Genomic DNA, 20,317 nt, shown 5'->3' with positions numbered 1-20,317 from the left:
TCTGGAGGAACTGGGGAGGAATAATCCTGTTCCAGAGCTGGCTGGATACACTCCTGCAGTGATGTCCTGTGGAATGGGTGTCATAATGGATGCAAACAGTGGTGCTGCACCAGGATTTGGCCCCTGATTTGGAGGAGTTTATAAATAATAAATATTTAATAGCAAGTAATAAATAATAATAATATTAAATAATAATAATGAAGAGGCCCAACATTCACTATGCAGTGTGCTACAAATGAGGTTAAAACTGCATATATTCTATGTCTTTTAATTAACAGTAAGACAAAACAAGCTCAAATATACCAAGAATCCCCAGACGATTTTGTTTTGCAGAAAGGAAATTTTCAGAAAGGTTTAAAATAACAAGAGCAGAAATAAAGTTTGGACAAAGCTCTTTCTCCTGCAAGGTGACAAGCTGGAGCTTGCACGAGGGATCACATCCTATTCCTTCCTTGCCCTTTGTTTTCCATCAGTGATGCTCTCCCCTGGCAGCTGGCTAAGGCCAAAATGCCAAAGAATCAAATGAAACTTTCCAACTTAAAACCTCAAAATAAAGTTTATATACACGCACACAGAGAAAGCAGCAAAAATACCATTTTCTTGCCAAAATGTATTATAAGCCAACTACTTTGCTGCAGTGGACTTGTACCAATAATCTCAGTTACATCACTTTACACCAGTTTGGGATCTTGCCTTTCACTGAAATAACTTCTTTCTGCTAAATCCTGCACCTGATGTTTCCCATGGGAAAGGTTTAGGTTGTTTTCCACTCAATGCTGCACTGAAATTCTCCCATTTATACTTCAGACCTCCTGTCTATGGGACAGCAGAGGAAATTTGGGTTCTGGAGCCATCCCTCCAGCCCAGCACCTCAGTGTGCCTCCAGTCCAAGATGGGATATTTAAGCAAGATTTTGCAAGTGGCCATAGAGGAACAACAACCTGCTGGTGTTCAAGCCTGCTGAGGTCTCATCAAAGGATGGCTATTTCCCATTCCAGCCTGGCTGGAAGTGATATCCAGCAGTGAGAGATACCAATCAGTACATGTTCAGTCAAGACAAAATTTATATTTTTCTAATGCTGGTTGTTTCTTGGAAAGTTACACAAATCTTTGATGCCTGCTGGCGCTCAGGCCCGTAAATACAGAATTCAATGATACAGTCGAATGCACAAACTTTAGCAGCCTACCTACCTACCTACTCCAAAAAAATACACCTTTTTTCCCTTAGTTCTACTCTATTTTCTTTTTCCTGCTCTCGAGTCCAGCCCTGGATTTATCCCCCAGGCAGAACTGCTGTTTGCTCAGCGGGATGAGCTGTGAGAGGAGGACTTTGGAGAGATTCTTAGTTATGCAGGGAGGAATAAAACAACCCAAAAAAACAAAGAAAGGGAAACATCCCAATTCTCTAGGTTACACTATTAGTTATATAACCAATCTCTCTGGTTATATTTACGCTCCTATAAATAGAGAATTGGCCAGAAAGAGCGGCCTGAAAATACGACAAACGGAGTTGGGACGCGGCGACCATCGGAGCGGGCGCGGGGCGCCGGGGCTCAGCACGGGGACGAGGACATCTGGTCGTAGTCAGGGCACTTGAGCAGGGCTGGGTAGTTACTGTTCATCTGCAGGGACGCCTCGCTGGAGATGTCCGAGGGGCTGCGGCCCCGTGCCCACGCGTCCGGGTGCAGGAACTGCCCCGAGTAGTCGGAGCAGTTGCTCAGGCGGGGCCGGTAGAAGCTGGGGTGGGGTCTGTAGAGGTCCTCGGCCGTGTAGCGCTTCATGAACAGGTAGACAGACATCACCCCGGCACTCTGCGGGACAGAAACACGGCCTGAGGTCCTCCCCGCCCGCGGCTGCACCACCACCCAAACAGGACAAAACAGAAATCGCCTTTTTTGTGCTGGTGCTGATGCTCAAAAGCACCCAAGTGCTGTCACTTCCCGGCCCCATGCCTTGGATCTGTGCAATGATTAATGCCCCACAACCACATCTCCTCCTCTGCTCTTCAGGCCTCGCGTCAAATTGTCATCAAATGCCCCATCAGTGCTCTAGGTTGGGTTTTTCCCCCCCATATGTCCCCTTCATGCTACACGTTACCCCCCTACCCTCACAGCCCTCCCTTCAAGCCGGTCTGAGCCCTCTTCTTGCCCTCAGCCTCAGTCTGCCCACCCCCAGGAATGGGATACACTGGTTACAGGGCGTGGGTACCTCTGTGAGAAGGAACGAGATGGCAGAGAATGCAAAGGACCACCCGTATTTGTAATTGAAGAACGACTCCGAGTCCTTGGTCCTGTTGAGCATCTCATCGTTAATGCTGGATATGTAGAGGACCAGCCCCACCACCAGTGACAGACCTGGAGAAGGACAGTGGGAAATGCTTCAGGGATGAAGCTGCTGAAGAAGCAGCTCCCTGAAGGCCTGACTTTGGGGGAAAGTAAAAGAATTTGGGAGTGTGCTTGTAATAACTGGGGGAAGGAGCTGCCCTCATGCTGCTCCAAGCCAGGGCACCCCTCTCATTCCAGTCAAGCATTCCCTGCTCGCGGAAATCTGTGAGCACGGGGAGGAGAGATCTGGCTCCAGCAGGAGCTCCTTCAAAGCTCAGCTGTCACAGCTATTTGTTTAGCACTCGCACAACACCATGAATAAAACATTCACTTTTCTCGTGTAGACACAGCCCAACTGAGCAGTTTGAAGTTTCAGATCTCTGCTGTGACTGATGAGCCACGAGAAGCATCCTGTCCCCCAGCAGCTGCTCCTGCATGGGCTGGGGGGGCCTTTCCCCACATTTCCACAAACAAGCTCTGCATCTATCCCACAAGGTCTGATCAGGCTGTGGGAATGAGCTGGGAGTGATGAGTCCATCAAGGAGCCACAAGGGCAGGTTAGGAGAGCACCAGCAGCTGCCAAAGCCAACATGCTCCGTGCTCAAGGGCTGTCAGGAGAAAACCTGGCTTGCAAAACTCACCTGACAGGATGAAGAATATCCCTGAGACGAAGGCGAGGATGGTTCTGTGAGGCCGGATGTGGCCGATGTTGCTCAGGATGAAGCCGATGAACATGAAGAAGAGGCTGACCAGAGGGAAGGGGGTGGCAGAGCGGATCATCTCTGTTGAGAGGGGAGAAGAGGGAAGTGAGAACGGGTTGATATTCCCTAAATGTTGTGAGAAATGGGCTTGGCTGGGTGAGAGGGCTCCAATCCTCCTGCTCAGACCATGTTGTGTCTGAGTTTCTCTCCTTGTTAATGAGCTGAGTAGAACAGAATTATGGAATCACAGAATGGTTTGGGTTGGAAGGGACCTTACATTCCAACTCTCTGCCATGGGCAGGGACGCTTTCCACTATCCCAGATTGCTCCAGGCTCCATCCAACCTGGTCTTGAACATTTCCAGGGATGGAGTATCCACAGATTCTCTGGGGAACCTATGCCAGTGTCCCACCTCCATGGTGGTGACTCTGCTGATGTTTGCATTTCTAAGGGTTCCCATGTGAAGTGTTGCATAGGAAACCATCAGAACCTGCATTTTTCTCTAGCTTCACTGCATGTTTGCAGAACACTTCTATTTATTAAACCAGAAATGACTGCAGAATTCATCGTGAGAGCTGTGACACTCCATCCTTAATTCATCCTGCTATAAAATGTGTAAAATTGCTAGGGAATAAATACAGCTGCAAATTATGGAGAGGAGACTAAAAAGCCAAACACTTTGATAAACATTAGTGCTGAATAGCCAGTGACAGGAAATTGTACAGCTTAGAGCCTCCGTGGGCATCCTGCCATTAGAAAGGAACGTCCTCAAAAGCTTATGAGCACACTGGGTAATTCCCATAGTAAAAAATGTAGTTGCATCATTGTGTGGCAGCACTGTCAAGGAATTCAGAGCTTCCTTGGAAAAGACACAAAGGGGGTTTCTTGGGGAGGGTCCCTAGTGCTTGGGACTCGGTGATTTGCAGGATGTAAAGGGTGGAACCCACCAAACCACTTACTCAGGACGTTGATTGTGGATTCGGACGTCAGCTGGATGTTCATGGGCATGACGTATTCAATGGTGAAGCACCGGCCACGCTCCTCACCTGCGGCAGACACAAAAACGTGAACTCTGAAGCCAGAAGGTTTAAGGTCACCCCAGGGGAGATATCAGAGCTCCTCACTTCTCCCTCGACTTTTCCAAAGTGGTTGAGACTTTGTGACATTTCGGGTTGGTCACTTTGAGATTCCCATTCCCTTGGGTTCTATTCAGCTCTGTCCCTGCAGCCAAGTTTCTTCATCAGGCTTGGCACAGATGGAGGGAATGGTCCAGCTGACCTGAGTCTAAATTTTGCAGGGATGAAATGGAAAGGTTTTAGCTGCTGCCCAAGGCGTCGTGGCTGCAGCTCTGGAACAGGGCAGGGGGTCTGGCAGGGCAGCAGCAAACTCACCAAAGCCCACGTGCAAAGGCACATTTATCCTTTAAAGTCAGGCATGGAGAGGTGACACTGCTTGCCGAAGGTTGGGCCAGAGTTTGGAAGCAGAGGTGGGCATAGTCTCTAAAAATCCCATTTTTCTCGTCCCTTTCCTGTTGGGTGGCACTGACACACATCAAACCAAGGGGATGCTTTTGTCTGGGACACCCTACCTGCCAGAAAGCAGACCCTCCAGAGCCCCGAGTGCAGCGAGAGCTTGATCTCTGCCGTCTGGTTTTGGGGCTGGACGATGCCCTCCTCCAGGTAGAGCCAGTAGTCGGTGCTGACGGAGATGCCCAGGAGGCCGAGGCCACAGACGGCGAACACGCTGCTGAGCAGGGTCAGCGCCTTCCTGCTGCAGGCGCTCATTGCCAACAGCATCGGGTCCGGCCCGGCTGCGGATGTGGGACCAGCCCTGGGCACGGAGCCTCGCGGGGAGCGCGGGGGACAAAGCTCTGCCCTCAGTTGTTTCTGCAGTCTGAGCTGAAAGGAGCCATTAGAGCAATCACTGACAGACGGAGAGCTTGAACCAAATCCCACCCGACTGCTGCCCCGTGCTGACCCGGCATGTGGGAATGGCACGGGCCTGGGAGCAGCTCCTTCCCTGGCTCCCTGGGTGTGCTGCAGGTGAATTCCTGCTGCTCCAGCCAGAGCTGGCACTGATCCCCCAAAGGATGGAGGCGAACTGCAGCATCTTATCTTATCTCCCTGCCGAGCCTTATCAAGCACTGCCAGTCCCCGGCAGGAGCTGCTGAGGATCACGGACACCACGATCAGAGATCAACAAAGCTGCTCAGAACTGCTGGAACAACCCCTAGCCCTGAGCAGCTCCCATCACCACCCCTCTCCCCTCCAACACTGCCATTTTCCACTTCCAGGGTAGGTTTACCAAGTGGGAGATCATGCTAATTTTGCAAAAGCCATGCTACATTTATGACATCGTCAAACAACTTGAAGCAGAGTGGCATGACACAATAATCTGCTTTTTTTTTGTTGTATTGCTCCTTCCAGAGCTGCCAGTACCCTCCCTTGTCCAAACCCACCTTGTGCTTTGGAGGGAGGCAGGGAAATGTGGACAGAGAGCTGCAGCCAGGCCCTGGGAAAACTGTAAAGGAAAAGCTCCCCTCATCCCCATGTCACTTATGTATAGCATCTTTTATTATTATTATTATTATTATTATTATTATTATTATTATTATTATTATTATTATTATTATTATTATTATTATTTTATTGCACATTTCCTACTTTGGGCAAATTAGCAGTTCCTATGGTGCTCTGCAGACTGATTAAATAGCACCAGAAATCAGAGTTCTTGGTGCAGAGGAAAAAAAGGGAAATTAGTAGGGGGCAGGGGGGGAACCCTCAGCAACAGAAGATTAAAGGAATAAGAGCAAGAAGGAAAAAGATAGGTGTGAGAGATGGCCTTGTGTGAAGTAGCAAAGATGCAGATAGTGCTACTGACTGCTGTTATAAAGGCAGAATGAATCACAGATAAATGCCGTGTCATGTATATTTTCCAAGGCACATTTTGCTGCTATTCAGCACTGCAAGCAGCAAGGAAAAAATATCTAAATCCAGCTAGACAACAAAAGCTACTGACTTTCTAAGCGGGCTGCATCTCCCTTGGACTCCCTTTAGAACTGCACCAGTTTTGTTTCACACCCTTGTGCTCCCTTGGTGAACAGACTCCTTGGAAGAGAAGTCCTGTTGCTGTTATCACTGCAGTAAAGGTGGTGGGTTTAGTGATTAAATCAGGAGACACAAATCCTGCCTGGACCAGGAGATGACAACTCCCTGTTCCAACACGGCCAAGCAGACTGGAGGAGGGTGTTTTTTTCTAGTGCCTCAGATGCAAATATATTAATTCTCACTTGCTTACACAGACTCTCAGAGATGCCAAAAGTCCTCACAGCTTGTACTTTTACACCTGAAAGCCTCCAAAGATAATGTTGTGCCATAATTCTCTCATGGTGAAAGCGAGTAGGTGATGCTGAGAGAGGTTTCTTGCTCCTCCAGCACTCTGAGGAGCTCTGAGCTCTTGCAGTGCTCATCCTCAGCACTTCTGTCTTCACAAATCCACGGCACCCGCTCCCCACAGCCATCCTGGGCTGTGTTTGCAGCAGTTTCATTTAGATTAACACAAAGGAAACTTGTAGTTACTGTGGAGTCCAAAGAAAGGCATTTACTGAACAGATGCAGCATCCAAGGTCTGTGTGCCCCTCCAGCTCACTGCTCTGGGCAGCAGTAAGAAGGAAAAGCAGGGAATGTTGCTGGAAGAGAGTCAAATTCTTGTGTGAAAGACAGAGAAGGAGAGGGAGTCTTTAATTATCGCATCTGACCCCGAGTCCAAAGCAGGCAAGTACATCTTGGTAGGAAGCAGATGTACTCGCACCCTCAAGGGCTGCAACAGCTTTGACAATTCCCTTCCATATGAAATTAAGGATTTGGCTCTTCCTACGTTCACGCTGTGCCTTTTCCCAGAAGGTTCCAGCCTACAGGAAGGGGATTGCTGTCTCCAGACAGCCCAAGCAAGTGCTCCAGCTCACACTCCTGCAAACTTTCCCTCCACCTTTGGCTTTGCTAACCAGCCTCATTTTCAGTGTTATTTTTTAATGCTTCCCTCAGCTAAAAAAAAAAAATAGGATGTGTTCCCAGGAGGAAAACCTCCCTGCTAGGGGAGCAAGGAGCGAAGTGCTGAGAGGATGCTCAGATTCCTTTTCCCCTGAAGAATTAGGAGGAAGCAGCTAGAGAAGAAACTGGTGGCTGTGGGGCAGAGAAGCACATCAGCCCTGCACCTGCCATTTCCTGGGGCAGATTCATTTCCCATCTCTAGGGATTCCCATTGGATTCAGCAATCAAACAGCCAAAACACAGATCCTCTGGCTCATCCATTCTTTTCATATAGCTCAGCCAGAGCCATATTTTCTAGTTGCTGCCTCAAAATGAGCAGCATTTACTACAGGGTGTCTCATCCCTCTTGGCATTTTGGTGCCAAAATGGTAGAAGGAACTGGAATCTATTCTTGGCTCACATATCATCAACAACCATCCTCACTGCACATTTTCGTTAATAACGAGCCAAAAATCATAGCAGGGAGTATCTGAAGGTCCAGATAAAGACACTTAGAGGGGAATAACAAAGTATTTCCTGTGATTTGTTGTCCACCAACATCAGGCACTGGAAAATAGACTCATTTGGTCTCATTTCTGTTGGTGTGACGTGAGCAGCAGGGACAGGGGTCGGGCGTCAGAGCTGCAACTCTCAATTGCCTCTTTCCTTTTCCCTCTCACACTTCAATTGCCATGAAATCATGGGTGCATTAGAAAATGATGCCTATTACTGCCTTGGCACATAGAATCCCACCTGGTGTGATGGGGAACAGGGGCTGGGGTGGTGCAGAACATCTCCTTGAAGCAAATCTTCCCCAGGTCCAGTGCCTGGAGACTTCACAGGGCTCCCAGGGGAAAGGTTTTTCAAGGACAAGAAGAGGAGCTGTCTTGATTATCAGGGAGGATTTAGTCCACAATGACCTTTATCAATTGTGTTCTGCTTCCTATGGCTGTTTGATTTCCAACTGGAGCTGGGTTTTAAATTAAATGGATAGAGCCCCAAAGATTTCCAGGAAATAGAACCTTAGAACTGTTCCTGTTCCTTCGATCACATTGTGCATTCTGGTAGTAGTCCAGGGAATAATAAAGGCAGTCTGCAATGTAATCTGCAGTCTTCATAATGAATTTCTCCTTGCCTTGGAGCAACAGTTGCTGATGGAAACAGCACATGGTCCTTGCTGGGCCTGAATCCTTTGGGAAATGAATGAGTATTGGCGTTTCTAACGCAGTTCACCCAGATCTAGGAGCAAGTCCTTATCTGTTGCTCCACAGTCACAGAAAGGAAATATCCTGGGCAGATTTCTGAGCCCACATCTGTGGCCTAATGGCAAGCACAAGCCACTGCTCTGGGCTATGTGGGCAGGCTGAGAAAAATGAATTTATCACTGGTCAGCTGCCTGGACAGGATGGGTCACCTCAATAAATCACTGCTCTGGGTTCAGCAGAAAACAACAGCTCCCTCCTGCTCTGGGTAAAAGCAGAAGGAGCAGGGCCAAGCCACTGATTTTTATGTGGCATCATATCCAATTTTGTGACATTTGGGAGGAAGGGAAGCACTGCCAAGGTTATCAGAGCATACAGGAGGGAAGGGTTTGTTTGTGGAGAGGTGCTGAGGTCCAGGACAAGCCTGTGGCTGTGAATGTCTGGTCCATGCTGCAAACCAAGGGCCAAGGGAAATCACAGACTCAGCCATGGATCTGGAGTAGTGGGAGAGGCTGAGCAGAACATAAAGGAGGAGGAATGAAGTCAGTGAAAGGAAACCCTCTGAGTGAGCAATGGATGTAGAAAGAACATCAGAGATCTGGGTTGGAGCAGGAGAACGTGAGCTGTGATGGAGCTGAACTGAAAGGACCAGCTCCCACCAAGCTGCAACAAGAAATTGGGCTGGCTAAAAATAAAGGGCCTTCAAGCAGTGTGATCCCTTCCTCAGGACACAACACAGGCCATGGATGTGGGCAAAAAAAAAAAAATAGGTCAAGGAGAGAAGGAGAGCAGCTCTTTGAGAACAAAACTTCTCAGAGCTGGCAGTGCTTAGGCAGGCAGGGTTGTGCTGAGGCCACCACTGCACTGTCACCCTCCTCCAGACAGCACTAATCACCCTGGCTCCCTCAGGGGCAAACCCAGAAAAGGCTGATTTGGTCATTAATAACCCTGGTGAAACAGAATGATCCCAGGGAGCTCGTGGAGCACCCAAAGGGTGCAAATGCTTCAGTCCCAAAACTGGGTGTGCAGGTGGAGCCTGAGGGCAGCTGGCCTGGTGCTCTGTGGGCTGGCAGGGAGGGCTGGACCAGTGTGAGGAGCACATGGGGAGCTGACTTTAACCACAGCTGAGGAGAGGAAGAGGAGGAGATGGTGAGGGCAGCGCCCACGGCTCCATCTGGGATTGCAGGAGAAGCAGCTCCACAAACCTGACCTGGAAAGCTGGGCAGCTGGGAAAGAGAGTTCTGGTTTTGGAATTACTGCTTGGGAAGAAGTCTTCAGTCTCTCCTGAAGCCTGGAAAAGGTGTGCTGCAGGCAGGAGAGGAACACAGGGCTGCTCTGGTTCCATAGAATAGCTGAAGAGAGCAGAGATGACTGCAGAGAAAAGTGGTGTCTCCTGCACTGACACACTGAGAAGGAAATTTCCAAAGAGGATATGGGTTGGATCTGGTCCCCAGGGCTCCCAGGTGCCCTGTCCTGGGCTGCTGGCACCCACCACCTCCCCTGGCACATGGGGAGACAGAAATACACCAGGCAGCTCTAAAAGCTGCATTTGTGTCACGCAGCTATGTCAGCTGGATTTCTGAGAGAGAAAACACATATTGGAAAAATTAAGTGCAGGAATAAATCTTTTTGATGTGGAGGAGGTTTAGCCTGATATTAAGAAATAAAACAGCCTATCTCATGGCAGTTTGAACAAGGGCTTGTAACTGTGACTACGAGCAAACAAACTTCAAAAGGATCAATACTGGGCTTGAAAGCTTCCCCTCAGCTGGGAACAGCAGCACGATGCTGCCATTGCCGACGGATAGACACGGCAGCACTGGATCAATGGGCACACTGGGCTCACAGGCTCTCCAGGGAGGCTTTAAAAATAAATAAATGAATAAAAGGAAGGCTGGTTATGAGTTATTTAAGCCCAGATTGAGCCACAGCAATAACAAACCTATTAATTTTGTGCTTGTCATCACACACAAGGAACACCTGATAAATAATCTGTAAGAAACAATTTGTGAGCTCACAGGCTGCAAGGCTCACCACTAACTGATTTTGGTAATGAGATTACTTGGGATTTATCTCTCTTAAATTTGACTTATATAATTTTTCTGAGAAGTCCTCTTTTCCCTAGCACTTCCTGCGCTTCATTTCTTGCCAGAGTTATTTTTTACAGTTTGGTGAAAAAAATCCTGCTGTGGCAGTGCAAGAGCGATGGAAATGCTGTATAGAAAGCACCATAACTTGAATCTCCAAGGCTGACCCACTTCCCTCTCCTTCTTTATCTCACACCAGCCTTTTTGCTGTGGGCTGCTCAAAACCTGCCCTTTTGCCTGGGTCAGGTTTGCAGAGAGTTGTTACTGATAACTGAGCCCACCTCAGCTCCAGCAGCAAATATCAGGAGATCAAATGATATTCCCAAGGTCAAAGGAGAAGTTACTGAGATTTATTTCCCATCCCAGCCCTCAAAGCAGACCCTTTCCCAAACTGGCCAGCTCTGCCATGCTGCGGCACTCTCTGGAGTGATGTCACTGCTCCAGCTCTTTCACACAACGGGTTTGGATGGACCCAGCAACTTCCAGCAGATAAAATCATCTCCCAACCAGCCCTGATGGTCCTGGTTCACAGGCTGCTGGCACAGCCCGTGTGTGTACAGTCAGTCTCATTCACATGGTCCTTCTGGATCCACAGATATCCCCCACAAAACTTTTATAGAACCCAGCCCACCCACGTGTCTCCTTTTTCTTTGGTGGTTCAGGCTCTTACCTCTGTTAACCCCAGCTGAAGCGATGCTCTGGCAAGTGGAGAACCTGAGATGGGGCTGAAGGTGGGAAGAGCAGTTCTGGCAGATCACCTGCAAGGACGAGGGTCCTCAGGGGAGGCTTCAGCTGCAGGTTTGGGAAGAGCTGGGAGTGGGATGGCTCTGGGAACCAGGCAGGACCTGAAGGGAGAGCACAGCCTCAGCCCTCCCGCTCTGAGAGCCCCACAGGAGGGGTGCAGGGTGCTGGGACACAGGGACAGGCAGATGGCAGGCAGGGCTCTGCATCCATGTGCTGGCAGCTCCTGCCCTGGGGTGCTGTAGAAAAGCATCACACAAAGTGCATTTCTCAAGAGGGAAACAGGAGCTAAAGCTCTGAGCTTGCAGTATTGCCCACACACCCAGGCCCAGCTCCCCAGCTCTAACCCATATATCCGTTCAAAGTTTACAACCCTAACAATAGCTGAGCCCTGCCCTTTGCAGAGCCCTTCCCAAAGTCCTCTTTCCCTACCGAATCTGACAGAATTCTCTACTCACAGTGTGTCAGAACGCTCACAGTCAGGGACCTGAGCCGAACTGCTGGTTTCAGTACCCTACAAAGAGCTACAAAAGCAGAATGAAAGAGGGAAATACCTAATTCTGCAAAGCAAACCAGCTGGGGACTGTGCCAGAGGAGCTGCAGAAACCTCGCTGCCATGGGAGCGGAGCCTGCCCATTAACCTCTGCCTGAGGTGCATCCTGGCTTGGATTTAGATCCCAAATTCATGAACTGCAGTGACCCAACGATCCAGTGACCCTGTTCAGGCTGCAGCACCGAGCTTCCCTCGCCACAGACCCAGGGATGAGGGAGAGCAGCAGGCTCAGCTGTGCACATCCACTCACCACAGCACCAAGCTTGGGCTGCTCTGGTGGGCTATTAAAGCTTTAGCAACTGGTCCTTGTTCGCTTCCAACTAGATTAAAAAGGGGAGAATAATCCTCTTCCTTGCAGCTTTCCAAGGTTTCTGTGTCCTTCCAGCAGCAAGGCAGGTAACAGGGACTCAAACGCCTCTTCTGGAAGACACTGATGTTGTTTTAAACCGAAATGGGTGTGAGCAGAGCCCCCAATTCAGTGTAAGCACTTCAAGAGCTGTCCATGAAATGTCTCTGGGCTATAAAATTTCATTGCTGTGGAAAGTCTAAGAAAAGCCCCAGGTACAGCCCAAGCTCAGGAGCTGAGGCTGCTCAGCAGAGAGGGGCCAACACCCCCGGTTCCTTCTTTTCCCCTTAACGATCTGTACATGACAGCTTGAGCTAAATTAAGCATGCTGGGAGGTAAAAACAGCATCAAGAGCTAATTAAAGCTCTTACACTCCCCCGTGTCGGTGGGTACCTGAGCTGGGGACACAGGAAGCCACAGCTCTTCCCCCACTCCTGCTCTGCTCGCCAGTGCTGGCAGCTGGAGGGGTTTTATGAACATTTTGGGAGTGATAAATGAGAGAAAGGCAGAAATCCCCTGAGGGCCCTGAGGGCTGCAGACAAGTGGCACAGTGGGCAGGCAGCACGTGCTGGCCATGGCTGCAGAGACCCGAGTCCCCTTGGTGTGATTAGAGATGATGGATAGCAGGGAGAAGTGCCTCGTTAGCCAGGAGACTGCATTCCCTCCTCCCTGCTTAGAAACCAGCTTTACTGCAAAGCCTCTGAGCAGCAAAACGATGGCATGAAGTGCAGAAGGGCTGTGTCATCCACACCTCTGGCAAATGAATTCATAACCCGGTGATGCTCGTGGCTGCCACTAAACCCAGTGACCACAGCCAGCAGCTGCTCCACCTGGCTTTGCTCACACATTTTGGGACACAGCTCCTTGGAAGCTGTTGGTGATGTCTTCATGCATGCACAACTCTCCACGTGTGATGCTGAGCAGACACTGAAGTTTGGTCCCATTTTCACATAGGAAAGGTCTTTGCTTTATGCAGCTGGTTGGGTTTAATAATCAGGATTATTAATGTACATAAGTATTTATACATCACTGGAGGTACTAAACTTTCTACCACCCAGATTTCAGCAAGATTTGTTACCAGTTCCAGTATTTAACAGTAAATGTCCTGGCACACAGGGCTGGAAAAGCCATGCATGATGTGGAGCAGCCTGAGAACAGCCAGCCACCACGAGCTGGTCAGGAGGCCGTGGCCTCACCTGTCCTGCTCAGCACAGGGAAGTGCAGCCACATCCTGTGAAAGGCTGTGGGAACAGGCAGGGAATGGACTTGGTCTCACTCCCCTCCATCCTTCCCCAGCCCAGCACCTATTCCCAGGTGAAACCTGGCCTGATATTCCCAGCAGAGCTGCTGTGGGGAAAAGGAACATCTGTCATAACCATTTTGTGTCTCTTGGGAAGGAGGCAGGGCCAGCTGTAGGTGCCAAGTCCTGCCCTGGCAGACCTGAGCCTCTGCTCTCTGAGGATGGGGATGGCATCAGGAAGCTCTGGATGGGCACTGGGTGGGAAAATGAATTATCCACAAGTTGTCCTGGGTCAGTGGATGCATCTGCTGTGCTGCTCCAAAAACGCCCTCACTCACGCCTTGGCACTGCTCTAACAAAGGTTTGCACTGATAAGCACTACCTGCCTCATTAATAAAAGAAAAACTGTAATTCCTGTCTTCTTAAAAAACCACACACAAACGCCACTGGTCTGTAACAACCCATTTTCTGAGCCTGATTATGGCATGTGTGGTGTCCTTTGACAAATTCCATTGTGCCTGTAAATGTTTTACTACAAATATCAGAAGTCGTGACTACACAGCTTTAAAAATCAATATGACTTTGACACCAAACCATCTTTCTAGAACACACCTAGAACCCAAACTGTCTTTAATTTCAGTCATATTAAGACCCCCACATAACTAGATGATGGGGTCTAGGTCAAAAGTTATTTTCAAAATGCCACGTTAAACCCAGGGGTTTAAATCTTCCCAGTTGATTTGGGAAAAGCTCCTGGTGCTCACTCCATCCTCACACAGCTCACTGCTACCATTGAAATCTCTGCAGGCTTGTGCATTATTTCTCTTTTGTATTTTATATTCCCTCCCCTCTCCATAAATAAAGCTGAAGCTGCAAAAGCTGTGCTATGGATGCTGCCAGGTGGGAATTCATTCAGCTCAATGAATATATTCAACAGCTACAAGAATACAGCAGGGGATCAGCAGAAACCCCAGACAGAGGCATTTCTGTCCCCTGGGTGTCACTGGAGACAGCCTGAGGGCAAGTTGTGATGGCACAGGATGGGCTGCTGGGAGCCACTCTCCTGCCCTTTGGCTTTTTCCGCGGGTCCAGACGTGACAGGCTGAAATGTGCTGCTCAAACAGTGGCAGAGGAGCCTCAGAAAGGAGCCCAGCCATGGGGCACTCGTGAAACCAAAGTGCAGCAGTGATGGGAACACGGGAATGCTCCTCCAGCAAAGCACTCACTGCTGCTGTGGGAAACTCAGCAGAAATTCTCTTTTTTTTTTTAGCTGAAATAGTCTTTTGCAGCGTTCTGGCTGAAGCAGTGCTACCTTCAGGGAATGCAGCACCCTTGCTGCCCTTTCCAAAGGCTCACCTGGACCGTGCAGGGACCTGCCAGCTCCGACGAGGCCTCCTCTCCCCCGGGGGGGTTTGGGACACACAGGGGACACACAGGGGACACACAGGGGACACACAGGGGACACGGCGGTGCCGAGGTCGGACCCTCTCCCCGGGCACCCCCGAGGAGCTCCCACAGCTCCGAGCCTGGAAGCCCCAACCCTAAAAACCGCAAAAAGCATCCGGCGTCAGGGGCTGCTGAAGTTCTGCGAAATGCCCGGCAATTTATCAGAGCCAGAGGCCGTGTCAGACCCTCCCTGCTCGCCTGGTGGCTGAACCAGCACATTTCACATTTATTTCACATTTCACCACCTTCCCCAGGCTGTGAGTAAGGAGCGCGTGGAGTGAGGACAGGCTCCATGTCCCTGTTCATATGGAAACACACTCCAGCCTTTCCCCTCACCCCCGGCACTTCACTTCACTTAAGAACCAGGTCAGGGTTTTATCAGATAGCCTCACTCAATTCCCACTCCCCTCTCCAAGGGGTTTGCTACTCTGGAAAACATTCACAGCCTGACTTCCCGCAGATTTTATATTCCCTGGGATAAATCCACATCCGTTCCTCAGCAAAACCCTCCAAACTCGCCGCTGAGGACGGGGATGCTCTCAGCGCCCAAGAGATGGCCTCTGTTAGAGCAGCGTGATGGGGAAAAGCCCAGGGATGAAGATCTCAGGGAAGAAGCGCCGGGATTTTCCGGCTTCTTCATGCTAAGGTCCTTCGCTCGGGAATCGGGCGAAGTCAAACGCCGGCACCCGAGCGGTGCCAGTCCCGGGCAGGGCACCCGGACACCAGGACAGGGCACCCGGGCAGGGCACCCGGGCGGCTCCGGCCGCGCCCGCCGGGGCTCGCTGCGCTCCGGGGCCGCGCTGGGGATGCTGCGGATGCTGCCCGGGGCGGTGCCCTCCGGCTTCCACTCCAGGGGGAATCCGGAAAGCCCAGGGATACCTGCCCTGAGCCCTGCGGCCCCGCACCCTGATCCCACCTCCCTCGGCTTTAAACTTTTAGGGCTTTCCATCCGATTCGGAACCCCCGCGAAGCCGCCTCCCGGGTCGTTTCCGCCCCGTTCCCGGGACAGCCTGGCCGGGGCACGAGAAGGAGCCCCAGCCTTCCCCTCCCCACGCCAGTCCCGGCACTCACCGGCCCCGCGGGAGCTGCTCCGGGCGGGACGCTGCCGGCGGCCCCGGGGATGCTCCGCTCCGCTCCGCTCCGCGCCGGGAGAGCCCGGGGAGGAGAGGGCATCACATGGCGCCGGCGGGGCCAGCCCACCTCTCCCTCCCCTCCATGCCCCTGTTCCCTCCCTCCCTTCATCCCTCCTTCTCTTTCTCCATCCTCCCCGTTTTCCCTCCCTCCTTCTCCATCCTCCCTTTCTTCCTCTCTATCCCCCACCTCCCGCTCACTTCCCTCTATCCCTCCTTTCCCCACTCCTGCCTCTCCTTTCACCCTTTCCCTTTATTTCCCCACTTTCTCTCTATTCCTTGCTTTTTTCCCCTCCTTCCCTTTCTGCTTCCTCCGCTCTGTCCCCGGTCCCTGAGCTGTGACCGGGAGCCAGCCCTGCTCCTGCCCCTCTGCGCCTCCTCCCCTGCACCCCACACCTGCAAAAACTCTGCTCCAAGAGCCGGGCAGGCTGCGCTTCCCAGCACAAGGCTCCTTTGGGAGCTGGGGAAGGGAAAACTGGCTCCAGCCACCGGTGTGAAATCCAGAGCTAAGGACACAGCAGACAGCGGGGAGAGCTGGAGGGCAGCAAGCCCAGTGTGCTGGAGAGAGCCAGCTTGGCAAGGCAGGGAGAGAGGCAGGGCTAAAGAAGAGAGGGACACAGGGGCAGATGCTGTGGGCTCTGGAAACCCCTGCCAGACTGGGTGATTCAGCCAAAACACAGAGAAAATGAGGCAGAGCCAAGAAGGATGCGGCTCCATCAAGGTGTCCAGCAATGGGACACTTCCTTGGATACAGCAGGAAGGACAAGAAAAAGGTCACAGACCATGTGGAGCTCCTGCTGCGGGAAGTGCCAGCCCAGGAGCTGGGTCCAGGAGCTCATGGACACCATCCCAGCACCTGGATTGTATGGGATTGTATGGGATTGTATGGGATTGTATGGGATTGTATGGGATTGTATGGGATTATATGGGATTGTATGGGATTGTATGGGATTGTATGGGATTGTATGGAAATTTCTGCAGGGACAGCTCATTCTCTGCAGGGGCTTTGCACACACACCATGGTCCTCAGCTCCCTGGCTAAAACGTGCTGCATCTTTGCAGAGGCGTCCCCAGTTAGCAAAACATGACTGCTTTAAATAGAATAACTCAAAATAAAATGAGATATGAGATGAGGAGGAGGTGTTGTTGTTGGGTGGCTTGTTTGAAATCAATGGAGCCATGTGCTCAGGCTCGTTGAGCTCTGTTTGGTTTGCAGAAAGAACAGAAGCTGGTGCAGATGTGGAGGGTTTGATTTCTTCAATCAGAACACGGTAGAGCTCAAAATAGGCAAGTTCCAGATCCAGACTGGTAGAAACCTGAGTCCCAGCAAGAGGTTTCTGGTTATTTGTCCTTGAGGGACTGCACCACGTAAGTTCTTTCACACAAAGTTACAGCAATACTTAAATTACAGTGAATTCAGCATATTTTCCTGGGCTCTTTTTCCCATTTGAGGAATAATTTAAAGCAACAAATCCCTTGGGGGTTTGACAGTAAGGACAAAGCAGGGATTTGGTCAGCAGAATGGATTCTGCACTGGAAAAGGCAAAGCCCTCTGGGGATCCCAGGAGAAAGAGGCTTCCCTGGGATGGAGATCATGAGCAGAGAGTTACCAATAAAATCACAAAGCTACAGGAGGTTTGTTAGAACTGGGTGTTCCCCATGTGCTATCAGGGTAGATGGTTTTGTCACAGTAATTGGCTGTTCATCATTTTTCTTTTCTCTATGTTGTTAAAAAGAAACCCAAACAAAGCAGACCTTCATTTTTCTCCAGACTGACAACCTGCTCTGCTGCTGCCTGGGCTCTGGGCAGGATCACTGGAATACAACACAAATAAAGCTGTGGCTCACACAGTGACATAATTAACCACACAGTGTGAGAGGCCCCCAGCAGCCATGCATATAATCAATTAGAAATACACATTTTGAGCTTCACTTTCTTCCCCTCCCCTTTGCTTTCATGCGAATGGAAACTACTGAAACACTTGGGTGGATTTTCTGCTGCTGCTTGTCCCATACAGCAACTTCTGCCCTGGCAAAGCTCGTGCACAATGCCAGCACTCACACCAGAAGCATTTCCCAGAGGATTCCAGGGCCAGGATCAAAGAGAGCACCAGTGATGCCTCCCAAAACACCAGCAGCACAGCTAAACTCTCCCACCTCATCAGGGGCTCTCCAGAATTCATCCCCATAACACCTATTTCCTGATGGTAGGAAAAAACAGTGAAGTGGAAAGGCCTTCTCTTGGGCAGAAGCTTGGCATGGCCGTCCCAGACAGGACAATCAGCACTTTACATCTTCTCAGCATCCCCCCAGACCTTGGGGCAGGACTTTGTCAAATCCTGCAACAGCTGTTTCGGTTTATTGTTTCACAGAACACCAGCTGGCAGCATCATTTTTCCTTCCTCGCTTTTCACTGCTCCTTCTGGGCTCTTTCCTCCTGTGGATCCTCCTCCACAGCCACGTGTGGGTGAAGCTGGGTGGGACCTTGCCCAGGTCAGGATGTTCCACAGCCGTGCCACACTGGCAGGGCTGGACTCTGACCCAGCCAGAGCAGCTCTGCCAGCCCTTGGCCACTGCAGCAGCCTCTTGTACCACTCTTTAGTCAGTGTGGAAGCTTGAAGCTTCATGGACACCTCGGCAGCAGCTTTTAGGATGCACCCAAGGTCAAACCTTATTGCTGAAGAGGGATTTAAGCTTCATTAGTGGCTTAGAACAGATACAGCAGCTCTCCCTGGGCTGTCAGCAGCGCAGTGTGGGGTGCTGGGCACATCTGATTTCATCTACAAGAGTTTGATCCTGACAGGTGACATCTGCAGGGATGCTTTCCTCTGGTCTTTTTCCCTACCAACAGAAGCCACCTTGAAGGCACTCAGGTTACTATGAACTAAAAGGTTTGGTCCTGTCGTCTTGGGCCACCAACTGATAGGAAACCTCAGGTTTGCCTCCCCTCCTATTCCCTCAAATTTGTTCTGTGCTGAATTATTTGGACAGCAAGTTCACCCAGCAAAGGGCAGCCACCCCTGAGCCCAGCCATGGCTCTGATCTGGTGTCAGACAACAGCTACTGAGCAATTCTAGCTGCACACCAGGCTGGGAGAAGCATTTTGGGCACAGGGAGGGGAGGCCTGCCGGGAGCTGTGGGGTTTGCCCGAGGAAAGAGGAGAGCAGGTGAATGGAACAAGCTGGGCTGCTGGAGCTGCTGTGACTTGTGTGGGAGGCGATGGCTGCTCCATGCCAGCTGCTTCAGCTCTTGCTATTTTTTGTCATTTCGTGGGCAGCAGGGCTGGGGAGGCTCAGGGACACGGCAGAGATGCAGAGCAACCCCAGCTCAGGGAAACCACAGGGTAGCTTCCAGAGCCTGGGAATCACCTGCTAAGGGAGACTCTAGAGACTTTTATTTCCTGTGGATGGTGTTTGTGGGGTGTTTCACACCGGGCAGCACAGCTGGCAGCAGCAGCTTGGCTTTGGGATCCCACCTGCAGCTCTCAGCAGCTGTGCAGGTGGGACAGGCGGTGTCAGCCAGGTCCTGTGGTGTGGAAAGAGTTCAGCACAACTTCTGCTCCTTATCCCAGCAGCCTTACTGTTCTATTTTTCAAACACTGCAAGCAGGGAAAGATGTAAAACTCACGGCACCAAAGAACACCAGCCCTTCTCTCTCCAGGAGGGTTTTCACATCTCGCTTGCACCATGACTAAATTAAAGGAATTAACTCCGTGGGCTGTTGGAGCTGCAGCTCCATTTGCTGTTTCCCCTGCACATCCCTCTGCCTGGATCCGCTGCTTGGGAGGAAGCTCAAGGAGAGATGCCACATTATTTTTAACCCAGCACCCACATGCTGTGTGAAAGCCCAAAAAAAAATAAATGTGTGGAGCCTTTTGCAGCCTCCCCGAGCGGCTCTGACTCACGGAACAACAAAGGCACACGTGTGAATGGAAGTTGGAGATTTTATTTAAAATAAAATACCCTCTGTCATCGTATGGGGCTAAACTGAGCTCATAAAAGAGGAGGATGTGCCAGTTCAGGAGTTTTCCAGTTTAGGCTCCAAGCACTCCAGGCTGCCCGGGGACCTGAGCAGCTCCACACGGGAGGGAAGGAGCCCTGGAGGAGCAGGGAGTGCCCGCATCTCTCCCTTTCACCGGGCAGGGCAGTGCCCTACAGCGAGACAAGCTGGGATTGATGCTGGCAGTGCTCTTTTCTCCCTGCTGCTGTTTTCTGATCTCCTGCTGCACCAGGAGTGGAGCTTCCCCCAGCACAGGTTTCCTCTGGGAGCTGCTCCTGGAACTGGACCCATCCAGGCTCCCCAGCACAGCCCCACTGGAGCCACCCGGGCTGGCTGGAAAGCAGCTGCTTGCAGGGATGAGGGATGGCTCTGGCTACAGCAATCTGATTTCAAAGGTCATGTTTTGGAAAGTTTAGATGACATTAATTATTAAAGCCTCGTAACGCTTGTATTAAGGGTAATAGTTTTCCCTGTGATTTATATAGCGCCGAAATTCATTACTGATCTTTTAATGATGTTA

At 50.8% G+C, this 20,317-nt stretch overlaps 1 protein-coding gene across 3 annotated transcripts; it reads right to left on the bottom strand.

The window, feature by feature from the left end:
- Positions 1 to 213: 213 nt before the first annotated feature.
- CACNG5 (calcium voltage-gated channel auxiliary subunit gamma 5) lies at positions 214 to 16,302 on the bottom strand. 3 transcript variants are annotated; one of them, XM_088065353.1, is made up of 7 exons: positions 16,195 to 16,302; positions 11,013 to 11,134; positions 4,614 to 4,923; positions 3,985 to 4,071; positions 2,966 to 3,106; positions 2,209 to 2,354; positions 214 to 1,811 (listed from the first exon to the last, which is right to left on the bottom strand). In XM_088065353.1, exons 3-7 carry the CDS (start codon positions 4,819 to 4,821, stop codon positions 1,554 to 1,556), a joined length of 840 nt encoding a protein of 279 aa, XP_087921479.1. In that variant the 5' UTR covers positions 4,822 to 4,923; positions 11,013 to 11,134; positions 16,195 to 16,302; the 3' UTR covers positions 214 to 1,553. The 3 variants fall into 3 exon arrangements, with proteins under 3 accessions (XP_087921479.1, XP_087921478.1, XP_087921480.1); XM_088065352.1 differs by lacking the exon at positions 16,195 to 16,302 and adding an exon at positions 15,740 to 15,865 and having other exon boundaries at positions 11,013 to 11,187; XM_088065354.1 differs by lacking the exon at positions 16,195 to 16,302 and adding an exon at positions 15,740 to 15,865 and having other exon boundaries at positions 4,614 to 4,918; positions 11,013 to 11,187.
- Between the last annotated feature and the right edge of the window lie 4,015 nt (positions 16,303 to 20,317).

This window comes from Pseudopodoces humilis, chromosome 21, assembly GCF_049639895.1.
Source record: "Pseudopodoces humilis isolate 2021_Gansu_Grassland_sample_001 chromosome 21, ASM4963989v1, whole genome shotgun sequence".
Lineage (NCBI taxonomy): Eukaryota > Metazoa > Chordata > Aves > Passeriformes > Paridae > Pseudopodoces > Pseudopodoces humilis.
The sequence above is the reverse complement of the archived record's forward strand: the minus strand, read 5'-3'. Positions and strand labels throughout refer to the sequence as shown.

What these genes read in the sequence shown, in the direction of transcription:
- CACNG5 (XM_088065353.1), bottom strand. Translation starts at nt 4,821, where the DNA reads ATGCTGTTGGCAATGAGCGCCTGCAGCAGGAAGGCGCTGACCCTGCTC. An exon ending in GATATTCTTCATCCTGTCAG is followed by an intron (nt 2,355 to 2,965) that starts GTGAGTTTTGCA and finishes GTCCTTCTCCAG; the next exon opens with GTCTGTCACTGGTGGTGGGG. An exon ending in TCTCGTTCCTTCTCACAGAG is followed by an intron (nt 1,812 to 2,208) that starts GTACCCACGCCC and finishes TCTGTCCCGCAG; the next exon opens with AGTGCCGGGGTGATGTCTGT.